This window comes from Oryctolagus cuniculus, chromosome 9 (genome assembly GCF_964237555.1).
Source record: "Oryctolagus cuniculus chromosome 9, mOryCun1.1, whole genome shotgun sequence".
In the NCBI taxonomy this organism is placed as follows: Eukaryota; Metazoa; Chordata; class Mammalia; order Lagomorpha; family Leporidae; genus Oryctolagus; species Oryctolagus cuniculus.
Window position 1 is genome coordinate 95,281,268 of NC_091440.1, and position 22,296 is coordinate 95,303,563.

The 22,296-nt window shown below is 42.5% G+C and overlaps 1 protein-coding gene across 2 annotated transcripts in view; it reads right to left on the reverse strand.

Moving 5' to 3' along the window:
• MTMR6 (myotubularin related protein 6) overlaps positions 1-22,296 on the reverse strand; it is a 50,279-nt gene that overhangs the window by 22,275 nt on the left and 5,708 nt on the right. For both annotated transcript variants that reach the window (XM_008259900.4, XM_008259899.4), the window contains exons 2-5: positions 13,221-13,337; positions 3,032-3,194; positions 1,231-1,388; positions 653-781 (exon numbers count right to left, since the gene is read on the reverse strand). In XM_008259900.4, coding sequence (XP_008258122.1) covers positions 653-781; positions 1,231-1,388; positions 3,032-3,194; positions 13,221-13,337 — 567 coding nt within the window. The remainder of the gene's footprint in view (positions 1-652; positions 782-1,230; positions 1,389-3,031; positions 3,195-13,220; positions 13,338-22,296) is intronic.

Here is a 22,296-nt window from a genome sequence, read left to right on the forward strand (position 1 = left end):
CAAGTGAAAGACCGAGAAGAAACTCCAGGCTCCTGGCTTCAGCCTGGCCCAGCCCAGGGAATGAACTAACAGATGAAAAGATCTCTCTGTCTCTCCTCCTTTCTGACTCTGCCTTTCAAATAAATAAATATAAATCTTAAAAGAAAAGAAAAAGCACTACACACACAGAACTTCCCGGTCTATTTGTTAGGCTACAAAAGTTAAGTTTTATTGTAATTGGCAATCTCTATAAGTATGTCAGTATAACGATTCATGTTCTACCTCCTCATATTGCAGAATCTTGAAGAGCAATGATAATGGGAGCCTGAAATGCCCTTGGTTCCTTCTCTCAACAGTTGGCTTGTCAAACTCTACTATCCCAAAATATAAGCAGAATCAAAAGAGAAGTACAAGGGGGAAAAAACACTGCTTGTTTTCAAGCCACTACTGGAAGGAAAGGAGGGATGGAAAAGGAAAATGAAAAGAAGAAAGTTTCTATGTTTCAAAACAGTTTTGTTTAAAAATTTCAAAAATGCAATTAAGTGAAAAGCCAGCACATCTCTACTAGCAACATTAAAATAATGACCTACGGAAAATTTAATGTTCTTTTGGATACCTAAATCTAAAGTGGAGTTAAAATTACATTTTTAAATTCAAAAGAAAAGCTTCTTACCTCCTTATCTTGATGATAATAGGAAAGAACTGGGAATCTTCCCTTGCTCCGGAACTTGGAACTACCAACAATTATTGGTTTGCTTGCTATCCGGGGAACATAAAGCTCTCTGGGGTAAGTTTCACAAATCTGTAAATATCAAATTAAACATAAGCAGTCTACTCATAATTCAAAAATCAAGATATAGAGCCAGCATCATGGCAGAGACTGGGGCATCAGCTGAAGTCCCCACTGCTCTGCTTCCAATCTAGGTTCTCCCTAATGAGTGTGCAAAGGCAATGGATGATGGCCCAAATACTTGTGTCCCTGCCATCCAGTTGGGAGACAAGGATGGAGTTCCTGGTTCCTGGCTTTAGCCTGACCCAGTCTTGTCTGTTATATCCATTTGTGGAGTAAACCAGTGGATGGGAGACCTTTCTCTCTGATCTCTCTCTCTCTCTATGCCTTTCAAATTAAAAAAAACTTTAAACTTACTACAGACAAGCACATTGCAATACACAGACAATTCTCTACCATAAAACTCTCTGACACTCTGATACTAACATTTTCTCAGTTTCTCCAAAAGATGGCTAAGTTACCTTGTATTCTCGGTTGGCATCAGACAGCTGCCAGTTTGAATTTGGCACTCCCATCCTCTTATATTCCTCAGCGAGGTCAATGAGCTGCCAACCTTGTAGTCGTTCTGAGTCATTTTGTTTAGGATTATAAGAGAATGCATAGAGATCTTCATATTTTGCTATAGAATACAAAACACAAAAATGTTAAAAAGCAATTTATAAAACTTCATTCACTACAACTAAAAGCAGTTTTTCAGTTTTCCTCCATTTTTTTCTTTAAAATCTTCAGAGATGGCTAATACCTGAACATATTTGAACTTAATCTTTTCTAAGTTCTTTGGTGCAAATAACTAGATCTGAAGACACATCTAGTAATCTGAGATTCAATTTATGCCATCAACAAGTTATTTATTTTTATTTTCTTATTATTAAATAAACAAACATATATGTTAAATCATATTAAAATACTTTTTCTTGAAAGTAAAATTTAGGGGCCAGCGCTGTGGTGTAGAAGGTTAAGCCTCTACCTGCAGTGCCAGCATCCCATATGGGCACCGGTTCAAGTCCCAGCTGCTCCACTTCTGATCCAGCTCCCTGCTAATGCTCCTAGGAAAGAAGCAGAAGATGGCCCAAATACTTGGGCCCCTGTACCCAACAATGGAGACCCAGAAGTAGCCAGGCTCCTGGCTTCAGCCTGGCCCAGCCCTGGTGAATTGTGGCCACTGGAGAATGAACCAACAAATGGATTATCTCTCTCTCTCTCTCATCCATTTGGAGATAGAATGGAAAATCAATGGATCTCTCTCTCTTGTTCGCTCTCCCTTTCTCTTTCTGTATTTCTGCCTTTCAAATAAATAAATCTTTTTTTAAAAAGTAAAATTTAAAAAACAGAAATAGGTATCTCCTGTAACTCATCACCTTTCCCAAATGAGATGTAAAGTGGAAAGACTAATGTTATAATGATAAACTACAGAAGACACATAGAACATGAATGCTTATTCCTACAGAACATCAATAACCAAACTGGCAGTGGTGGCACAGAACTCTGGAAAGCACTCACTTCTGAACAATGAAGAGACCTGGAGTCACAGAACCATGTTTATTACAAGCTCTGGCTTAACTTGGTACAATGGGACATTACAGACTCTGGGTGCCAAGAGAAAAGAATGAACACAGACCTGGTCTAGAGAAACTCATACAGGCTGCAATCCAGGTTGTACAACTGAAATGCAATTCAACAGATAATCCTAGCTCTGCTAGGGAAGGAAGCCTCCAGATCCCCAGGGTATAAGCAGTGAGGACACCTCTTTGCAGGCTGTATCCTTTTCAACTCTACCTCTAGTAAAACAGATTCACTCTGTCCTTCTGTTTAACTTCCACACTTCTCATAAGAATCCATTAAATATTTTAGTCCTACTGCCACTGGAGGGACTTCAGCTTCCTTCATTTTTCACATAGTAGCATCAATATCCATGTCATTCCCCTTGATTGTGGAATATTCACTTTTAAAAAATGTTATACTGCTAAAAAAATTAAAACATTAATATAACTCTGTGCTTAACTTTGACTGAATGTTTTACTTTTCCCTTATTATTACCCCTTACTTGGACACCATTCTTAAAATTCAGACCACTAGTTTCTAATTATTTCTAAACCAATGTTTGGGGGCACAGAACCTGACTATAAGAGTAAGAACTATAGTAAGACTATAAGAACGTGACTACAAGAGTAGCCTAAAGTATACACAGTATCAATAAAGAGACATTATTTACAACAACCATCTCAGAGTGAGCCTGTAAATTTTGGTTTCTAAGAACAATACCTTGTTTTGACAGCTGTAGCAAAGAGTTGTAAATATCATGGCAGTCTCTTTCTCTGGGAACAATGAAATGCACAATCCTGAAGTTCTTGCATTGAATGACAAGTGGACATCCAGAAGTAGTCAAAGCGAGTTTCTCTACTGAGGCAATATGGTGGTGCAATATCTACAGTATAAAAAAAATTCAAGTCAGCAATCTAGACAGCACTAAATATGTATTCTCTTTCACAACACGTAGATGTTAGGAATGCTGGCCTCAAAGTCTAAATGTAAAATACCACACGCTCAAACTTAAGTTTTAAATGACTGCATGCCTGAAGCAGAATAAGGGTGTGACTTCAACCCTTCCTCCCTCATCTCACATATTCAATACATCATCAAACTCTGAAAATTGTATCTCCCAAAAATATCAGTGTAACTTGTCTATTTCTCTCCATCTCAATTGTCACTTCCATAGTTGCAATGTCCCCATTGTTCTTCACCTGAACACCTAAATAGCCTCCTAAATTTTATGTATCTACTATGATTCCTTTAATCTATCTCCTACACAAGAGTCATATGAACATTAAAAAGAAATCTTAAAAAAAAAACCAACCTAGTCACATTTTTTTAAAAGATTTATTTATCTACTTTGCAAGTCAGAGTTACAGAGACACAGAGAGATCTTTCCATCCACTGGTTCACTTCCCAAATGGCAGCAATGGCTAGCACTGGGCCAGGCTGAAGCCAGGAGCCAGAAGCTTCATTCAGATCTCTCCCACGGGTGGCACGGGCCCAAACACTTGGGCCATCTTCTACTGCTTTTCCCAGACCATTAGTAGGGAGCTGGATTGGAAGTGGAGCAGCTGGGACATGAATGAGCACCTGAGATGATGGCATCTCAGGCAATGGCTTTACCTGCTATGCCATAGTGCCAGCCCCCTATTTACTATTTCTGTGGCCTCATTTCAAATCCCTCAGCCTACCACTGCCTATGTTCTAGTGATAATAGCTCTCTTCTGGCTCCTAGTATGTTCCAAAATCCTTAGAAATACACATGCTAAGTTACTCCCATTAACTGGGATACTACAGCTCTACTTCTTCACCCAGGAATTTTGAGTCGTATTTCCAACCCATGCTTAAAACTCACAGTATCACCAACACACCTGACATCTTCCACAACCCTTCCCAAGTAAGTTTTCTCCATTTTCGTACTGTATTTCCTCTTATACTTTACCTCCATAGCATTCACTACAAGAGAAGTTAGTTGTGTGGTGAATGTCTACTTCTCTAGCTAGATGGTGGGCACTACTTAAGGAACAAGACTAGATTTCAGATAATCAACATTATACCTTCAGAACCTAACACAATACCTGAACCATTATAATTGCCCTCCTCAAATTAAAAAAACTTATAAATATTATATATTACACATTCCAACCTAAAAATAAAAAAACTACTGAATGCCCAAATCAGAAATTAAGTGCCATCCCTGACTTCTCCTCCTCATCCCTGACTCCTCCTCCACAATAAAGGTTTACTGAATAAATAAATTTGAAAGTCCTACTACAGACTCAATATCTGATAGCATTTAAAACACATGATTATCACTTTCACCTGCTACCAATATTTTGTTTGTTACTAAAAAAGTCTACCTTTTCTCAATACCATTTCTATTAATGTAAAATATTTATAGAAATTTTTGGCATAGAACAGAAGATCTTAAGTTCCTGACTTGGGCCGGCGCCGTGGCTCAACAGGCTAATCCTCTGCCTTGCAGCGCTGGCACACCGGGTTCTAGTCCCGGTCGGGGCGCCGGATTCTGTCCCGGTTGCCCCTCTTCCAGGCCAGCTCTCTGCTGTGGCCAGGGAGTGCAGTGGAGGATGGCCCAAGTGCTTGGGCCCTGCACCCCATGGGAGACCAGGAGAAGCACCTGGCTCCTGCCTTCGGATCAGCACAGTGCGCCGGCCGCAGCGCGCCGGCCGCGGCGGCCATTGGAGGGTGAACCAACGGCAAAAAGGAAGACCTTTCTCTCTGTCTCTCTCACTGTCCACTCTGCCTGTCAAAAAAAAAAAAAAAAAAAAAGTTCCTGATTTAAAAATCAATCATGACATGAGATCAATACACCCAATTAATCTAAAAATTTAACAAAAATTTCAGTAAAAAATTCCAACCTACTTTTTGGTATTTTGTGGCAGGGTGAGGAATGAATGATTATTATATAAATGTATTATATAATTATGATATGTTAACATTATCAATTACATATTAATTCTAAAGTTCTCATACAAGATTAAATACATATAAATAATCATGAAAAGCTCTAAAAAGAAGAATAATGAGAGAACTTACCCTTTGGAAATTAAAACTATATGTAGTATAGGCGATTAACACCCACCTACATAGCCCAAGTTAGAGCTAAGATCTAGCATCATTAACTTTTATACTAGTGAGTCTGTACCCAGGTACTCAAAAGTGATCTAATAGTGATATCTAAATAGAGAGTGAAAGACAATTTTAACTATAATAGTGTATCATTATTATAATTCTAACTAAAATTATTTGCAACAAGGAAATGATAAAGAGACCCAGGTCTACCTCTAATTAGTTATGGGATCCTGAAATAATAATCATCTGTAAAAAAGAGAAAAAAGAGCTTTTGGTAAGGTCCCTACTGGATCTAAAATGTTTATTTCTGTGGCTCTAGAATACAGACTTCATTCAGGAGAGACATATGGGAATAGACTGATAAGAAAGCATTTTAAAGCTAGGAGAGAAGAGACAACATAATTTTTTTTAAAGATTTATTTATTTATTTATTTAAAAGGCAGAGTTAGAAAGGCAAAGGCAGAGAGAGATCTTCCATGTGCTGGTTCACTCCCCAAATAGCCGCAAAGGCCGGAGCTGGGCCAATCCGAAGCCAGGAGCCTGGAACTTCATCCAGGTCCCCGACATGGATGCAGCGGCCCAAGGATGTGGGCCATCTTCTACTGCTTTCTCAGGCCATCACCGAGAGCTGAATGGGAAGTGGAGCAGTTGGAACTCCAACTGGCACCCATACGGTATGCTTTACCCACTACGCCTCAGAGCAAGCCTCAAACATAATAGTCTTTTTTTAAAAAAAAGATTTATTTCATTTATTCAAAAGTCAGAGTTAGAGAGGGAGAGACAGAGACAGATATTCCATCCACTAGTTCTTTCCCCATATGGCTGCAACGGCCGGCCACAGCTGGGCCAGGCTGAAGCTTGGTTCCTGCACCAGGAACCAGGAGCTTCCTCCAGAGCTCCCATGTGGGCAGCAGTAGCACAAACACTCAAGCCATCTTTTGCTGCTTCTCCCAGGCCATTAGTAGACAGCTTAATGAGAAGCGCAACAGCTGGAACTCAAAATGGCACTCATATGGGATGCCAGCATTGCAAGTGGCAGCTTTACCTGTTACACCACAATGCCAGCCTCCACAGTAATCTTACTGCACCCAAACTACATTCCAAACCTCAGAAAGAAATTGTCATTTGTTATCTCTAGGAGATGGGTAAGATGCAGAGAAGACATGAAGGCAGAAGGACAAAGAAGGGAAGATACCGTGGATGATAATGTGACTAATAAATTTACAAGGCATTGTGAGGTAAAACTCGTGGCAGCTCTTGGACAAGCACTGGGTGAGAAGGGGGTCCAGCTCCTCCAAAATCAATGTCACAGCTGACTACTTTTACCTCCTTGCTGCAATCACACATCAACTAGACGGCCTTCCTCGGGAAATCAAAAGAATACAATCAAGAGAGAAAGAGAAGAATGCAGCACGTGCCAGAAGGGGTGTACCCCAGAGCGACAGGACTCCCTAGACCAGGTGGCATAACCTTCTCTAATCTTGATTCTACTGCTGAGAAAAGTAGCAACAGCAGCTGCGATGTACTGAATTGCTACTATGCTTTAGGCACAGACACTTCTCCTATTTTCTCTCATTTAAGAGTCACAAAAGCCCAACTTGAAACAGATGTTATACTCATTTTATGTTGGTGCTAAGCTCAAAAACCGCACACCTGGATAGAAGATACTGATCTGATTCCTCTCCACGTGCACTACTTGCAACATCATTTCCCTCAACAGTCCAAAAATGCCAGACATCTTCCCTCCCTATCTCTTTGTAAACACGGGTAGCCAAGTGTCCCAATTTCCAAACAATTAGATATTTAGAGAGAATCAGGAAAGATTCCTCTCCCTAACAAAAGGAGAGGTGGGTAGTGAGGAGAGCCCACCCAGCCCTCCTGCTCTGGGAGGTTTGGCACCACCTTCAATCAGGTATTTGTCTATTTACAGCAGACAGTAGACAGAACCCTGACAGTCACCCAACAGGAAGCAGCACAGTGGGCACCTGAAGCCAAAGTTTCCCACCAACATGCCTGAAGTTCCCTTTCCTACTTACTCTGCGCTGCCTGTGTGACATTAAACAGGCCCACCACCCACCGGGCTCCAACTTCTTCATCTACAGATTGAGGGATGAACTCTAGCATGGCCGATGGCACAGAAACAGGCCCAGTTCTCTCAAGTACCCAGACTCAAACACCATTTTCTATTCCCCCCTTTCCTACTTAATTTCTGCTAAATATTATGTATTTTATTTATTTATCCTGTATATTCTCTATCTCTTCTCCCCCCACCCCCCACCCCGGGATGTGGGCTCTATGAGGACAGAATTTTTATGTCATTATTGGTCACTGCTTCCAAAAGAGAAAAATACAGCATATAGTACCTGCTCAATAAATGTGTAGTAAATGAAACTGTGAAAAAATAAGTGAAGAAATTCTAAATCACAAGGGAAGAAAAATATAGCCCACAACAGCTATGATAACTTTTGGAACAACTTAGAAGAATTTCCTCTAGTAGACGTCAAAATTTATTAAAAAGAGTCAATAAAGAGTGCAATATTGGAGCCAGCACTGTGGCATAGCGGATTAAGCCACTGCCTGCAGTGCCAGCATCCCATACGGGCACTGGTTCAAGTCCTGGCAGCTCTACTTCCGATCCAGCTCTCTGCTATGGCCTGGGAAAGCAGTAGAAGGTGGCCCAAGTCCTTGGGCCCCTGCACCCACATGGGAGACCCAGAAGAAGCTCCTGGCTCCTGGCTTCCGATCAGCGCAGCTCTGGATGTTGCAGCCAATTGGGGAGTAAACCAGCGGATGGAAGACCTCTCTCTCTTTGCTTCTCCTCTTCTGTGTAACTCTGACTTTCAAACAAATAAATAAATCTTTAAAAAAAAAAGTGCAATATTGGTACAGCAGTAATTATACCAAAAGAACAGAACAGAGAACTTAGGACCAGACCTTCACATATATAGAAGCTTTATTTATAACAGAGTTAGTACTAAAGATCAATGGGACAAAACAGCCAATAAATGGTACTGATAGTTCTTAGGAATAGGACACCTCATATACCACAATATTCAATATATTAATAAGTTATTAGTAGAAGACAAACTTAACCTTAATTACAAAATTAAAGGAGAGGTCCTGGCACTGCAGCATATAAGCCTTCACCTATGACACTGGCATCCCATATGGGTACAGGTTCATGTCCTTGCTGCTCCTCTTCCAATCCAGCCCTCTGCTATGGCCTGGGAAAGCCATGGAAGATGGCTCAAGTGCTTGGGCCCCTGCACCCATTTAGGAGACCTGGAAGAAGCTCCTGGCTCCTGGTTCCTGGCTTTGGATTGGCTCAGCTCTGGCCTTTGCAGCCATTTGGGGAGTGAAGGCCTGTCTCCCTGTCTGTAATTCTACCCCTCAAATAAATAAAAATCTTTAATTAAAAAAAAATAGCATGTCACTTTATTAAAGAAAGAAATTACAGGAGAATCTTCATGTGCTTGATACAGAGAAGACTTTTAAACAAGTTGTAAAGTAACACAAATCATTTAAAAAGGTAAAACTCTGCCACATAAAAAATTTAAATGCTAAAATGCACACACAAACACCCAAAAGATAAGCAATATACTTGGAAAAGCTATCTATTACACATGTAACTCATACAGCATTGAAACTCAGAACTCATAAAATCAATGAAAACACAATCCAATTGAAAACAAAAAGGCCAAAATATTGAAAGGATAACTTCTTTGCCATCAGCAAATAACATCACAACTGCACATCCACTAGAGAAACAAGAAATTCTAAGTTGACAATATAACACTCTGCTTTATCTGAAGTTTCAGCTATCTAAGGTCAACCACAGTCCAAAAATACTAAACAGGGGTCGGCACTGTGGCACAGTGGGTTAATGCCCTGGCCCGAAGCGCCAGCATCCAATATGGGCACCAGTTCGAGACTCGGCTGCTCCACTCCCTGTCCAGCTCTCTGCTATGGCCCAGGATAGCAGAAGATGGCCCAAGTCCTTGGGCCATGCACTATGTGGGAGACCCGGAAGAAGCTCCTGGCTCCTGGCTTTGGATGGGTGCAGCTCCAGCCATTGTGGCCACCTGGGGAGTGAATCATCAGATGGAAGACCCCCCCACCCGCCCCGCCTCTCTCTCTCTCTGACTCTCCTCTCTGTGTAACTCTGAATTTCAAATAAATAAATAAATCTTTAAATATATATCTATACACAAAAATATTAAACAGAAAATTCCAGCAGTAAAGAACATGCAAGTTTTTTCTAAAAATATTTTATTTATTTATTTGACAAGTAGAGTTACAGACAGTGAGAGAGAGAGAGACAGAGAGGAAGGTCCTCCTTCTGCTAGTTCACCCCGTAAATGGCCGCAAAGCCGGAGCTGCGCCGATCTGAAGCCAGGAGCCAGGTGCTTCCTCCTGGTCTCCGATGTGGGAGCAGGGGCCCAAGAACCTAGGCCATCCTCTACTGCTTTCCCAGTCCACAGCAGAGAGCTGGATTAGAAGAGGAGCAATCGAGACTAGAACCGGCACCCATATGGGATGTCAGTGCCACAGACAGAGGATTAACCTAGTGTGCCACGGCCCTGAACATGCAAGTTTTTAAAAAAGTTTAAGGCAATATTTTTAAATTACACACTGTTTTAAATAGCATAATAAAAGCTTATATTGTTCTATTTCATCCTGCAAGAGACATGAATCATCTCCATGTTCAGCATAACACACTGTATATGCTACCACCCCTTAGTCACTTATAAGTTGTATCAGTTATCAGATTATCTGTCAAGTATCATGGAGGTTTGTGTTCAAGCAACTCATTTTATGCAATAATGGCCCAAAGTGCAAGAGTACTGATGCTGGGAATTCAGGTATGCCACAGAGAAGTCATGAAATACCTTCTTTGAGTAAAAAGACAAAAAAGTTCTCAATAAAGAATAAAAAAAATTAGGTTGCTAAAATCTGTGCTAAGAATGAATAGGGGGGCCAGCGCTGTGGTGTAGCAGGTTAAGCCACCACCTACAATGCCAGCAATCCAATATGAGCACCGGTTCGAGTCCCGGCTGCTCCATTTCTGACCCAGCTCCCTGCTGTGGCCTGGGAAAGTCGTGGAAGATGTCCCAGGCCCTTAGGCCCCTGCAACTGCATGGGGCACCAGGAAGAGGCTCCTGGCTTCTGACTTCAGATTAGCTCAACTTCAGCCATTGCAGCCATCTGGGGAGTGAACCAGCAGATGGAATACGTCTCTTTCTCTCTGCCTCTGCCTCTCTGTAATTCTGCCTTTCAAATAAATAAATAAATCTTTAAAAAAAAAAAAAGAATTCTGATGATTACAATAACTAAATAAAATTGGAAATTTAGCCGGCGCCGTGGCTCAATAGGCTAATCCTCCACCTTGCGGCGCCGGCACACCGGGTTCTAGTCCCGGTCGGGGCGCCGGATTCTGTCCCGGTTGCCCCTCTTCCAGGCCAGCTCTCTGCTATGGCCAGGGAGTGCAGTGGAGGATGGCCCAGGTGCTTGGGCCCTGCACCCCATGGGAGACCAGGAAAAGCACCTGGCTCCTGGCTCCTGCCATCGGATCAGCGCGGTGCGCCGGCTGCAGCAGCGGCCATTGGCCATTGGAGGGTGAACCAACGGCAAAAGGAAGACCTTTCTCTCTCTGTCTCTCTCTCACTATCCACTCTGCCTGTCAAAAAAAAAAAAAAAAAAATTGGAAATTTAAAAAGAAAGAATGAATAGGAAAAATCACAAAAAATATACAGTCCAGTACTATCTGCAGTTCCAGGCAGTCACTGGGGGTCTTGGAAAGTATTCTCCTTAGAGAAGGGGAATGATTACAACAATGCTGATGAGGATGCTGATCAATGCACAACACTTTAGTGAAGGGAATAAACTGGAAACTATGGAAAATAAATATTGAAATATTAGAAAGGTAGCATACTTAGACTGAATATGTGTTTATCCAGTAATTTTAGTTCCAGGTAAATACTCCAGAAACACTCTGGTATGCATATAAAAAGAAACATACAAGATATTTATATATATATATGTACAATTTTAAGTAGACTTGCATATATATAAAAGTATACTTGAAAATGCATATGGCCCGGCGCCACGGCTCACTAGGCTAATCCTCTGCCTGCGGCACCGGCACACCAGGTTCTAGTCCCGGTTGGGGCGGCGGATTCTGTCCCGGTTGCTCCTCTTCCAGTCTAGCTCTCTGCTGTGGCCAGGGAGTGCAGAGGAGGATGGCCCAAGTCCTTGGACCCTGCACCCACATGAGAGACAAGGAGGAAGCACCTGGCTCCTGGCTTTGGATCAATAGTGGCCACTTGCGGTGTGAACCAACAGAAAAAGGAAGACCTTTCTCTCTGTCTCTCTCTCACTGTCTAACTCTGCCTGTCAAAAAAAAAAAAAAATGCATATGGATATCTAGGAGATATGTTTGTGTATATATATATATATATATATGTATATGTGTATGTTTGCATGTGAACATATATTTTTCAACATTTATACTAGAAAAAAAATTAATACCCTAGCAGCAATTTGATATAAAAATATTGTGGAATATACCATATAATCCATGTGATATGCTAATATATGCATACATTACCTAGATTTTTATTTTATTTTATTTTATTTTATTTATTTATTTATTTTTTTGACAGGCAGAGTGGACAGTGAGAGAGAGAGACAGAGAGAGAAAGGTCTTCCTTTGCCGTTGGTTCACCCTCCAATGGCCGCCACTGCAGCCGGCGCACCGCGCTGATCCGATGGCAGGAGCCAGGAGCCAGGTGCTTTTCCTGGTCTCCCATGTTGTGCAGGGCCCAAGCACCTGGGCCATCCTCCACTGCACTCCCTGGCCATAGCAGAGAGCTGGCCTGGAAGAGGGGCAACCGGGACAGAATCCGGCGCCCCGACCGGGACTAGAACCCGGTGTGCCGGTGCCGCTAGGCGGAGGATTAGCCTATTGAGCCACGGCGCCGGCTCATAGATTTTTAAAAATTAAAAAGAACAGGCCAGCACCGCGGCTCAATAGGCTAATCCTCCACCTTGCGGCGCCGGCACCCCGGGTTCTAGTCCTGATCAGGGCGCCGGATTCTGTCCCGGTTGCTCCTCTTCCAGTCCAGCTCTCTGTTGTGGCCCGGGAAGACAGTGGAGGATGGCCCAAGTCCTTGGGCCCTGCACCTGCATGCGAGACCAGGAGAAGCACCTGGCTCCTGGCTTCGGATCAGCGTGGTGCGACGGCCGCAGCGGCCATTTGGGGAGTGAACCAACAGTAGGAAGACCTTTCTCTCTGTCTCTCTCTCACTGTCTATAACTCTACCTGTCAAATAAATTAAAAAAAAAAAAAAGAAGAAGAAGAAGGGAGGCCAAGGGCAGATACTTGGCACAGTTATTAGGTTTCTACTTGGGACACATTCCATTTCAGAATCCTTGGTCCCAGCTATTCCACTTCTGATCCAGCTTCCTGCTAATGCTCACTCTGGGAGGCAGCAAAGGATGGCTCAAGTACTTGGATCCCTGACTCCCTCGTGGGAGACCCGGATTGAGTTCTGGACTCCAGGTTAGCCTAGCACAGCTCTAGTAGTTACAGGAATTTGGGGAGTAAAACAATGGACGTCTGTCTCTAGCTGTCAAATAAAATGAAAATAAATAAATATTAAAGAAAAAAAAAGAGAAGGGAGGCAGAAGTGATCTGATAACTGAAAATGTTTTGGTTGAGAAAGGTAACCAAGAATTAAGAACTCTGTTACACATGTAAAATATAAAACACAGTGAAAGGCCAAGTTCATTACTAGCATGTAAACAGCACAGCTACAGTCCTTACCCAGGTCTCTTTTTGATGAGAGTCTATGAATAATAGATGTGTGGCCGTAAGATACAATGTTCCTGTTAATGACTTGTTGTTGGTACTGAATCGGTCAAGTAATTTCACTTGCTCAACCTAAAAAAGAAAAAGATGTTATTTCTCATTTCAAAAGCAGTATAAATTCTCTTTCTGTTATTCCAGGATGCACATGTACCATTTTCAATTGTTCACTCCTTCTATCCCTAAAGTTAAGAGCTTATTTAGGCCGGCGCCGCGGCTCACAAGGCTAATCCTCCGCCTTGCGGCGCCGGCACACCGGGTTCTAGTCCCGGTCGGGGCGCCGGATTCTGTCCCGGTTGCCCCTCTTCCAGGTCAGCTCTCTGCTGTGGCCAGGGAGTGCAGTGGAGGATGGCCCAAGTGCTTGGGCCCTGCACCCCATGGGAGACCAGGAGAAGCACCTGGCTCCTGCCATCGGATCAGCGCAGTGCGCCAGCTGCGGCGCGCCGGCCGCGGCGGCCATTGGAGGGTGAACCAACGGCAAAAGGAAGACCTTTCCCTCTGTCTCTCTCTCTCTCACTGTCCACTCTGCCTGTCAAAAAAATAAAAAATAAAAATAAAGAGCTTATTCAATATTGAATAGTAACTTCATATATCTTTTGGGAGAACATGTAAGTCACAGAGTAGGTATTATTAATAGTGTCAAATATATACAACAGAAAAGATTTTAAAACATTAGCACAAATATTAAGGCAAGCAAGTTGGGGGTATAGTACAAATAAGTAAAAATATTTTGCAAACCCAAAAGTTACCCTTTTGTTCTAAAGCTGGAAAATCAAATGATAAATATATAAGGTTATTATCTAGAGTTATAGAAGCAAACTACCAGAAAAATTAAACCAGGAAGCAGTTAAATAGTTGCAAACTCCAACTTCATCTCTATTCTCCTCACGATCCCATGCCAGGACAACGGTTGTTTTGTGTCCGGCTCTGTGCTTTTCCTCAGACTGCTCTCGCTTAAAAAGGGTTTCCTCTGTTTAGCTGAGTGCAAAGCGTCCTTCAAAGCTCACTGATACCTGCCTCCCTAATATGAAGCCTTCTCAGAAATTCATTCTTCACTTAAGTCTTAGCTTTGTAGTCCTTTCTAACTGAATTCCCTGGCATGGATGATGCCCTTCGATGCATGGGCCTCCTCTAGTGCCTAAAGCAGTGAGGAACACAGAATATCTTTGTTAATATGCATAGACACGCACACACAGAGAACTGCCTGGAGAGGGGATTAGAGTTGGGCGGGAATGTGCAAAGACCAACTGCTTTGAAATTCAGTGATTCACCCTCACGGGGGCAGGGGGGGGGGGGGGACGGTAACAATGTAACATAACTACTACCTACCTTAAAATATTTATTTCACAGCTATAGCAGCATGGTGGTAAGCAGTTCTTTAAAATTGGGTAGATCATCAAAATCAGAGAAATATGTCACTCATTCTATACTTTGTTTCATAAACAATATATTTCCCCTTGCTAATCATAGAAAGAATGCCCCATTATAAAATTATAACTTCCCAAGTAATCAATAATCACTGCTTAAAAGGCTGATTAGCTTCTTCTTCCCTTTACCACTCCCAGAAATGTACTTCCAGGGAGTTTATGCTTATTACAGCATTATGTCAGATGTTAAAATTTAATGTAAAATTTTAAAATATTTTTGCTATGAAACTTTATTTGCGAGAATAAGACAAATTCATTTTTTAAATATTTCTTATTTATTTATTTGACAGGAAGAGAGACAGAAAGATCTTCCTTCCATTGGTTCACTCCCCAAATGACCACCACGGCCGGCACTGCACCGATCTGAAACCAGGAGCCAGGCACCTCCTCCTGGTCTCCCATGCGGGTACAGGGGCCCAAGCACTTAGGCCATCCTCCACTGCCCTCCCAGGCCACAGCAGAGAGCTGGACTGGAAGAGGAGCAACCGGGACCAGAACCCCGTGCCCATATGGGATGCCGGTGCTGCAGGCAGAGGACCAACCAAGTGAGCCACAGTGCCGGGCCCAAAAAATTCAGTTTTTGTGTGGGTTTTTTTTTTTTTTTTTTTTTTTGACAGGTAGAGTGGACAGTGAGAGAGAGAGACAGAGAGAAAGGTCTTCCTTTGCCGTTGGTTCACCCTCCAATGGCCACCGCGGCCAGTGCGCTGCGGCCAGCGCACCGCGCTGATCCGATGGCAGGAGCCAGGTGCTTATCCTGGTCTCCCATGGGGTGCAGGGCCCAAGGACTTGGGCCATCCTCCACTGCACTCCCTGGCCACAGCAGAGAGCTGGCCTGGAAGAGGAGCAACCGGGACAGAATCCGGCGCCCCGACCGGGACTAGAACCCAGGGTGCCGGCGCCACAAGGTGGAGGATTAGCCTACTGAGCCGTGGCGCCGGCCAAATTCAGTCTTAACGTTGAACTAATTTATATCTTAAGTCTAACAGCTGATTTAATATACAAAAGCTGATCATTATACACAGTCCTTCAAGAAAATTGGAAGATTTCCCATAAACCTGAATGAAGATGTCTCTTGGACACCAACATTGATTTCATTGTTTAGGATATTCATTTCATAATTAAATATCTAATTTCTTTATAGCACATACTGCCAATCAAAACATAAATTTGAACACATTTTTAAGAGAAATGAGATTAACTACCATTTACTTCTCTTCAACTGTGCTAGACCCAGCTGGAAAAGTACACCATAGCCAACCACAATATAGATTTCATCCACCTTATTCCTTATGCAATTCAATCAAATTTTTTAAGAAGAAAAATTTTATTTAGAAGAAACCTAATGAGTATATACAGAAATACAGATTGCCATAAAGTATCAACACTAGAGCCTACTTCATTTTGTAGCACTTCAGAGAAAATAAAAAAGCATATTTGTAAGTAAAAGAAAAAGGTTGTGGTATTAATTAAATAGAAAGTTCATTTTAAAAAAAAATTACAAAGTATCTAAATATAAATGTTTCTAGTTGTGTTCCAATCATAAGCCTTATAATTCCTCTACAAGGCACAATTATCTACAAAGCTTGTAAATACACATGGAAAACTATGACAACAGTTTTCATTTGGATTTTAATCTTCCTCTGCCTGTCCCCTGTTCACTACTACACTTTCTCAGGGTCTACCCTCTTTAGGAATTTTATCCACAGGGGCTGGCGCCATGGCTCACTTGTTTAATCCTCTACCTGTGGTGCTGGCATCCCATATGGGCGCCAGGTTCTAATCCTGGTTGCTCCTCTTCCAGTCTAGCTCTCTGCTGTGGCCTGGGAAGGCAGTGGAGGACAGCCCAAGTGCTTGGGCCCCTGCACCCACATGAGAGACCAGGAGGAAGCACCTGGCTCCTGGCTTCGGATCAGCATAGCTCTGGCCATAGCGGCCATTTGGAGGGTGAACCAACGGAAGGAAGACCTTTCTCTCTGTCTCTCTCTCACTGTCTAACTCTACCTGTCAAATAAATTCAAAAAATTGTTAAAAAAAAAAAAAGAATTCTATCCACTAACACTATTTCAGATTATACAAATATTAATGACTCACAAACTATACATCTAGCTATGATTTCTCCTGAGTTCCCACTGTCTGCTGTACATACAAGAACAGTAATAATTCCCAACATATTATTGAGGTTATTGATATTACAGTACTATGATAAATGCTTAAATGCATTCTTTCTCTTAATTTTCACAACTTCGATTGATAGATACTATTATAATCCTAGTAGAAACTGAGCCTAAGAGAGGTGAAGTAATCATTCCAAAGTCCGATAGCAACTCCTAAGTGGTATAGCACAGTTATAACCCCAAGTAGTCTGATTACAGAGCTGGAACACCTTACCACAATATTATACTGCCTCCTCTTGGATGTCTTTGAGTAATGTTGAACAAAAGGAAAACAGACTTCCCCTTTCATCCCTCACAGATATGTCCCTAATTCTGTGTTTTGGAAATGAGTTCATACTACTCCACCCTCATCAAATCACTCACACTGGAAATCTGGGAATCATCCTATGACTTCATTTTTTATTATTTATTTATTTGATAGGTAGAGTTACAGACAGTGAGAGAGAGAGAGAGACAGAGAGAAAGATCTTCCTTCCATTGGTTCACCCTGCAAATGGCCACTACGGCCGAAACTGCGCCAATCCGAAGCCAGGAGCCAGGTGCTTCCTCCTGGTCTCCCATGTGGGTGCAGGGACCCAAGCACTTGGGCCATCCTCTACCGCTTTCCCAGGCCACAGCAGAGAGCTGGACTAGAAGAGGAGCAACTGGGACTAGAACCGGCGCCCATATAGAATGCCGGCGCCACAGGCGGAGGATTAACCAAGTAAGCCACGTGCTGGCCCCATCCTATGACTTCTTGACCCCCAAAATTCAATCACCAGCTTATACCCATTTTATCACCTAAATATTTTCAAATCTTCCCCTTCCACCACTATTAAGTAATGCCTAATTATAATGGAAGATTATAACATATCCCAGGGCAAGGTCTATCTATTATTTACGACTGAGTATCTTCTAATGGTTAGTATTGTGTCTGCCACAGCAAATGTTTGCTGAACTAAGATGAACTGACACAAAGAAATTATTTCCCACAGAAGTGAAGCAGAAGGCAATCACAATTCACCAATGAGCCCTTTTACTGAAGTCATCTGAGGGATGTATTAACCCTTTACACTAGTCTTTAACCCATCACGTTAGTTCTCATTTCTCTCTGCTACTTTTTTCCTACACAGTGAAGGATAGGCAATTAGTAATTCATGAACAAATGAGCAACACATGAAAACCAGTAGACAAACTTGAATACACAGTTACAGTTCAGGTTTAATTTTTTAGAAATACATTTCTAGACTTTCAGTCCTCTATCTCCATCCCATCTCACATTCAAGGCAAAAAAAAAATCCCTCTTCCTCTAGAACTGTATAATACTACAATATCAGGATGGAAAATTCAAGTTGAAAAAACTCTTTCTAATGTTCAAAGGCTATTTCCTAATTTCCCCTAGTTTTGGATACAAAATTATATGAAATTCCTTCGGTTAGATCTTCTAATTTTGGTCGACTACAGATAAAATGCAAAGCCCAAGCTGTTCATCTGAATCATCTCCAAAATGAGGCTAAAATACAAATCTCAAGGCTCTTCTCATCTCCACTCTGTCATTAGAGGAAATGGAGATGAAGGAGTTGTTAGGAACTCCCCCTGTTCATTCCTAGTAACTGATATTCCTTCTAAAATTCTATATTAATTCCTCTCACACTTAACTCAATTAAGCTAGCTTCCTTCTCTACCTTTTGGTTCTTTTCCCAGGCATAAAGCCCTAGTTTGTCTGGATCTCCCACCTTGAAAAGGAGTTTATTAGAACTTTGACCCTTTAAAATATACAAATGCATTGCAAACATGTACACACACACACACACACACACACACACATCTTTGACGAGCATGCACATAAATACACAGTGTCAGGAAAGAGCCTACTAATTCACTCAACACAAGTTTACTGGCTGTCAACTGCAGGCCACCCTGTCTGGGTCTCATGTCCTCATCTGTAAAATAAGGACAATAATCTCTCCCTCAGAGGGATAATGTATGTCACAAATTTTGCCTCCATTTTCCTGAAAAATATAAATAATGTGCTCAAATAAATATCTCAAAAATTACTATAGTTAGGGATGGGCACAGCAGTTACAAAGCCACTTTAACCACCCGTATCCCATACCAAAGAGCCTGGGTTTGACTCCCAGCTTCACTTCCAATTCCAGCTTCTAATGGCAGCAGATGATGGCTAAAGTATTTGAGTCCCTGCCACCCATGTGGAAGACCTGGATTGAGTTCTGAGCTGGCTTTGCCCTGGCCCAGCACTAGCTGTTGCAGGCATTTGGGGTGTGAAATCAATGGAAAAAAGCTCTCTCAATTAAACAAAAATAGTACTATAGTTAGTAATCTGGTAAGGAAGGGTGAGCCCTGATAGTCCTCTGTGCTAAGATAATATCCTGTTACGTTCAAATGGAGAAGATGTATGTGAAGTTCAAATAGAAAATTCAAATTTCTAATGTGCTCTAGAGTTGGAAAAAAACACTATTTTCTAATATAAAAGTTGAAAGAAGAATCAATAAAATTTTCACCACTAACAGAGAACATACAGAATTTTCAATTAAGACAGAATACTATACATCAGTAGAAGAGGAACAACATTTTATCTAATTAAAAAAAAAAAAAGAAAAAAAAAACCACGTTAAGGTAGAGAATCTGTGCCTTAGATAAAAGGATACAAATAGAGGTTTTCAGCACAGTAGTCCATGACCAGGCAGTTTTTTTTCTGTTTGACTGACTTATTAATTTGAAAGGCAGAGTTTAGAAGGGGAGAGACAGAGAGAAGTCTTCCATCCGCTGGTTCACTCCCCAAATGGTCACAATGATCGGAGCTGGGCCAGTCCAAACCCAGGAGCCAGCTGCTTCTTCCAGATCTCCCATGTGGGTCCAAGTGTCCAGGCACTTGGGCCATCCACTGCTACTTTCCCAGGCACATTAGCAGCGAGCTGGAAGGGAAGTGGAGCAGCCAGGACTCAAACCAGCACCCATATGGGATGGGTGTTGAAGCCTATGGCTTTACCCCGCTATGCTACAATGCAGTCCACAACCTGGTAGTTTTTTTTTTTTTTTTTTTTTTTTGACAGGCAGAGTGGACAGTGAGAGAGAGAGACAGAGAGAAAGGTCTTCCTTTGCCGTTGGTTCACCCTCCAATGGCCGCCGCGGCCGGCGCGCTGTGGCCAGCGCACCGCGCTGATCCAAAGGCAGGAGCCAGGAGCCAGGTGCTTTTCCTGGTCTCCCATGGGGTGCAGGGCCCAATCACCTGGGCCATCCTCCACTGCACTCCCTGGCCACAGCAGAGAGCTGGCCTGGAAGAGGGGCAACCGGGACAGAATCCGGCGCTCCGACCGGGACTAGAACCCGGTGTGCCGGCGCCGCTAGGCGGAGGATTAGCCTAATGAGCCGCGGCGCCCGCCAACCTGGTAGTTTTTAAGATCATTCCAGTTTCAGTGCTGGGTTGGTAAGGGAAACCAGGTAAGAGCCTAGTGAAGTAATCTAGAGCTGACTGGGAGAGCCAGTAGGGTCGGCCATAAGCTGTGGCAGAGAGGAAGCTCATCTGGAGGTCATCATAAAACTGAAGGAAGGAAGAAATTAGGAAAAAGAAAGTTTTCTTAAAAATATAAAGTTTGGGGGCCAGCACTGTGGCGTAGTGGGTAAAGCTGTTCCCTGTAGTGCTGGCATCCCATATGGGCACTGGTTCAAGTCCCGGCTGCTCCACTTCCAATGCAGCTCTCTGCTATGGCCTGGGAAGGCAAAGGAAGATGGCCCAAGTCCTTGGGCCCCTGCACCCACATGGGAGACCTGGAAGAAGCTCCTGGCTTCAGATGAGCTCAGCTCCAGCCATTCTGGCCATCTGGGGAGTGAACCAGCGAATGGAAGATCTCTTTCTCTCTCTCTGCCTCTCCTTCTCTCTCTGTGTAACTCTGACTTTCAAATAAATAAATAATAAATCTTTAAAAAAAATATATAAAGTTTGTCAGACTAGTTGTCAGAGAAGGAAAAGTCTGAGAAAAAAGAAAGTTATGTCTGTAATATAACAAACTGAGGATTATTCATTGCCTCAGTAAATGTAAAAAGACATTCAAATCAAGAAAAATACAGTAGAAGATCATTATAGGGACCGGTGCTGTGCCGTTGTAGGCTAAGCCTCCACCTGCAGTGCTAGCATCCCATATGGGTGCTGGTTCATGTCCTAGCTGCTCCTCTTCCAATCCAGACTCTGATTATGGACTGATAAAGCGACAGAAGATGAACCAAGTGCTTGGGCCCTTGAACCCACGTGAGAGACCCAGAAGAAGCTCCTGGCTCCTGATCTGCCCAGCTCCAGCCGTTGTGGCCATTTGGGTAGTAAACCAGCAGATAGAAGACCTTTCTCTCTGTCTCTCCCTCTCTCTGTAACTCTGCCTCTAAAAAAAAAAAACTTAAAAAAATAATTATTATATAATTGCTTCAATACCGCAATCTCTACATGGATACATCATATAATAAAATTAATCTGAAGTTATTACAAAACATTTATTTAGTACTTAAGCTAAGGTTCTGGAGAAAATAAAGAGAATTTCTAAAATGAATCTGCTTTTTGCTACAAGTCTCCCCTCCCTTAAAAAAAAAAAAAAAAAAAAAAAAACAGGAAATGAGATGCTTCCCTTTGTTAAAATCATTAGCACATAAATTTCAAGCCACAGACTTAGCCAATTTCTAAAAACCACCTGCTTTTTTGATAGTTCCCCTTTTCACCAAGGAACCAAAAGTACTTTGCAACAGATTTTCCCCTGACTTTTCTTGGAAATGTTTTAAGTCAGATGCTTAGGAAGCAACTCCAATCCTTCAAGTCACTATCACAGAGGCACTGAGTATCATTAAGATTCCCAAAATCAGGTCTTTGGGGCAGGCATGCAACATAGTGGTTAGGCAGCCTCTTAGAACACACATCGCCTGTTGGATGCCTGAGTTCAAGTCCTGGCTCCACTCTCAATTCCAGTTTCTTGCTACTGTGAACCCTGGTGGGAGCGGGTGGTGGCTCAGGTATTTGGGTTGCCACCACCCACACAGGAGACCCCAATTTGCACTGCTGTCTCCTGACTTCAAGCTGGAAGCACTGAAGGTATCTGAGAAGTGAACCAGAGGATAGGAGCATATTTCTTTCTCTGTCTCTGTGTGTGTATGTGTGTCTACCTTCCAAATAAATAAAATAAAATAAATTTAATTGACTTAAAAAAAAAAGAAAACTACAGGTCTCAGCACAGGAAAAAGTAAGTGGGGAAGGGGAAAGGGCTTTGGAAAAAGAAAGAATAAATCATGGCCAGCGCCACAGCTCACTAGGCTAATCTTCCACCTGCGGCACCGGCACCCTGGGTTCTAGTCCCAGTTGGGGTGCCGGATTCTGTCCCGGTTGCTCCTCTTCCAGTCCAGCTCTCTGCTGTGGCCTAGGAAGCCAGTGGAGGATGGCACAAGTTCTTGGGCCCT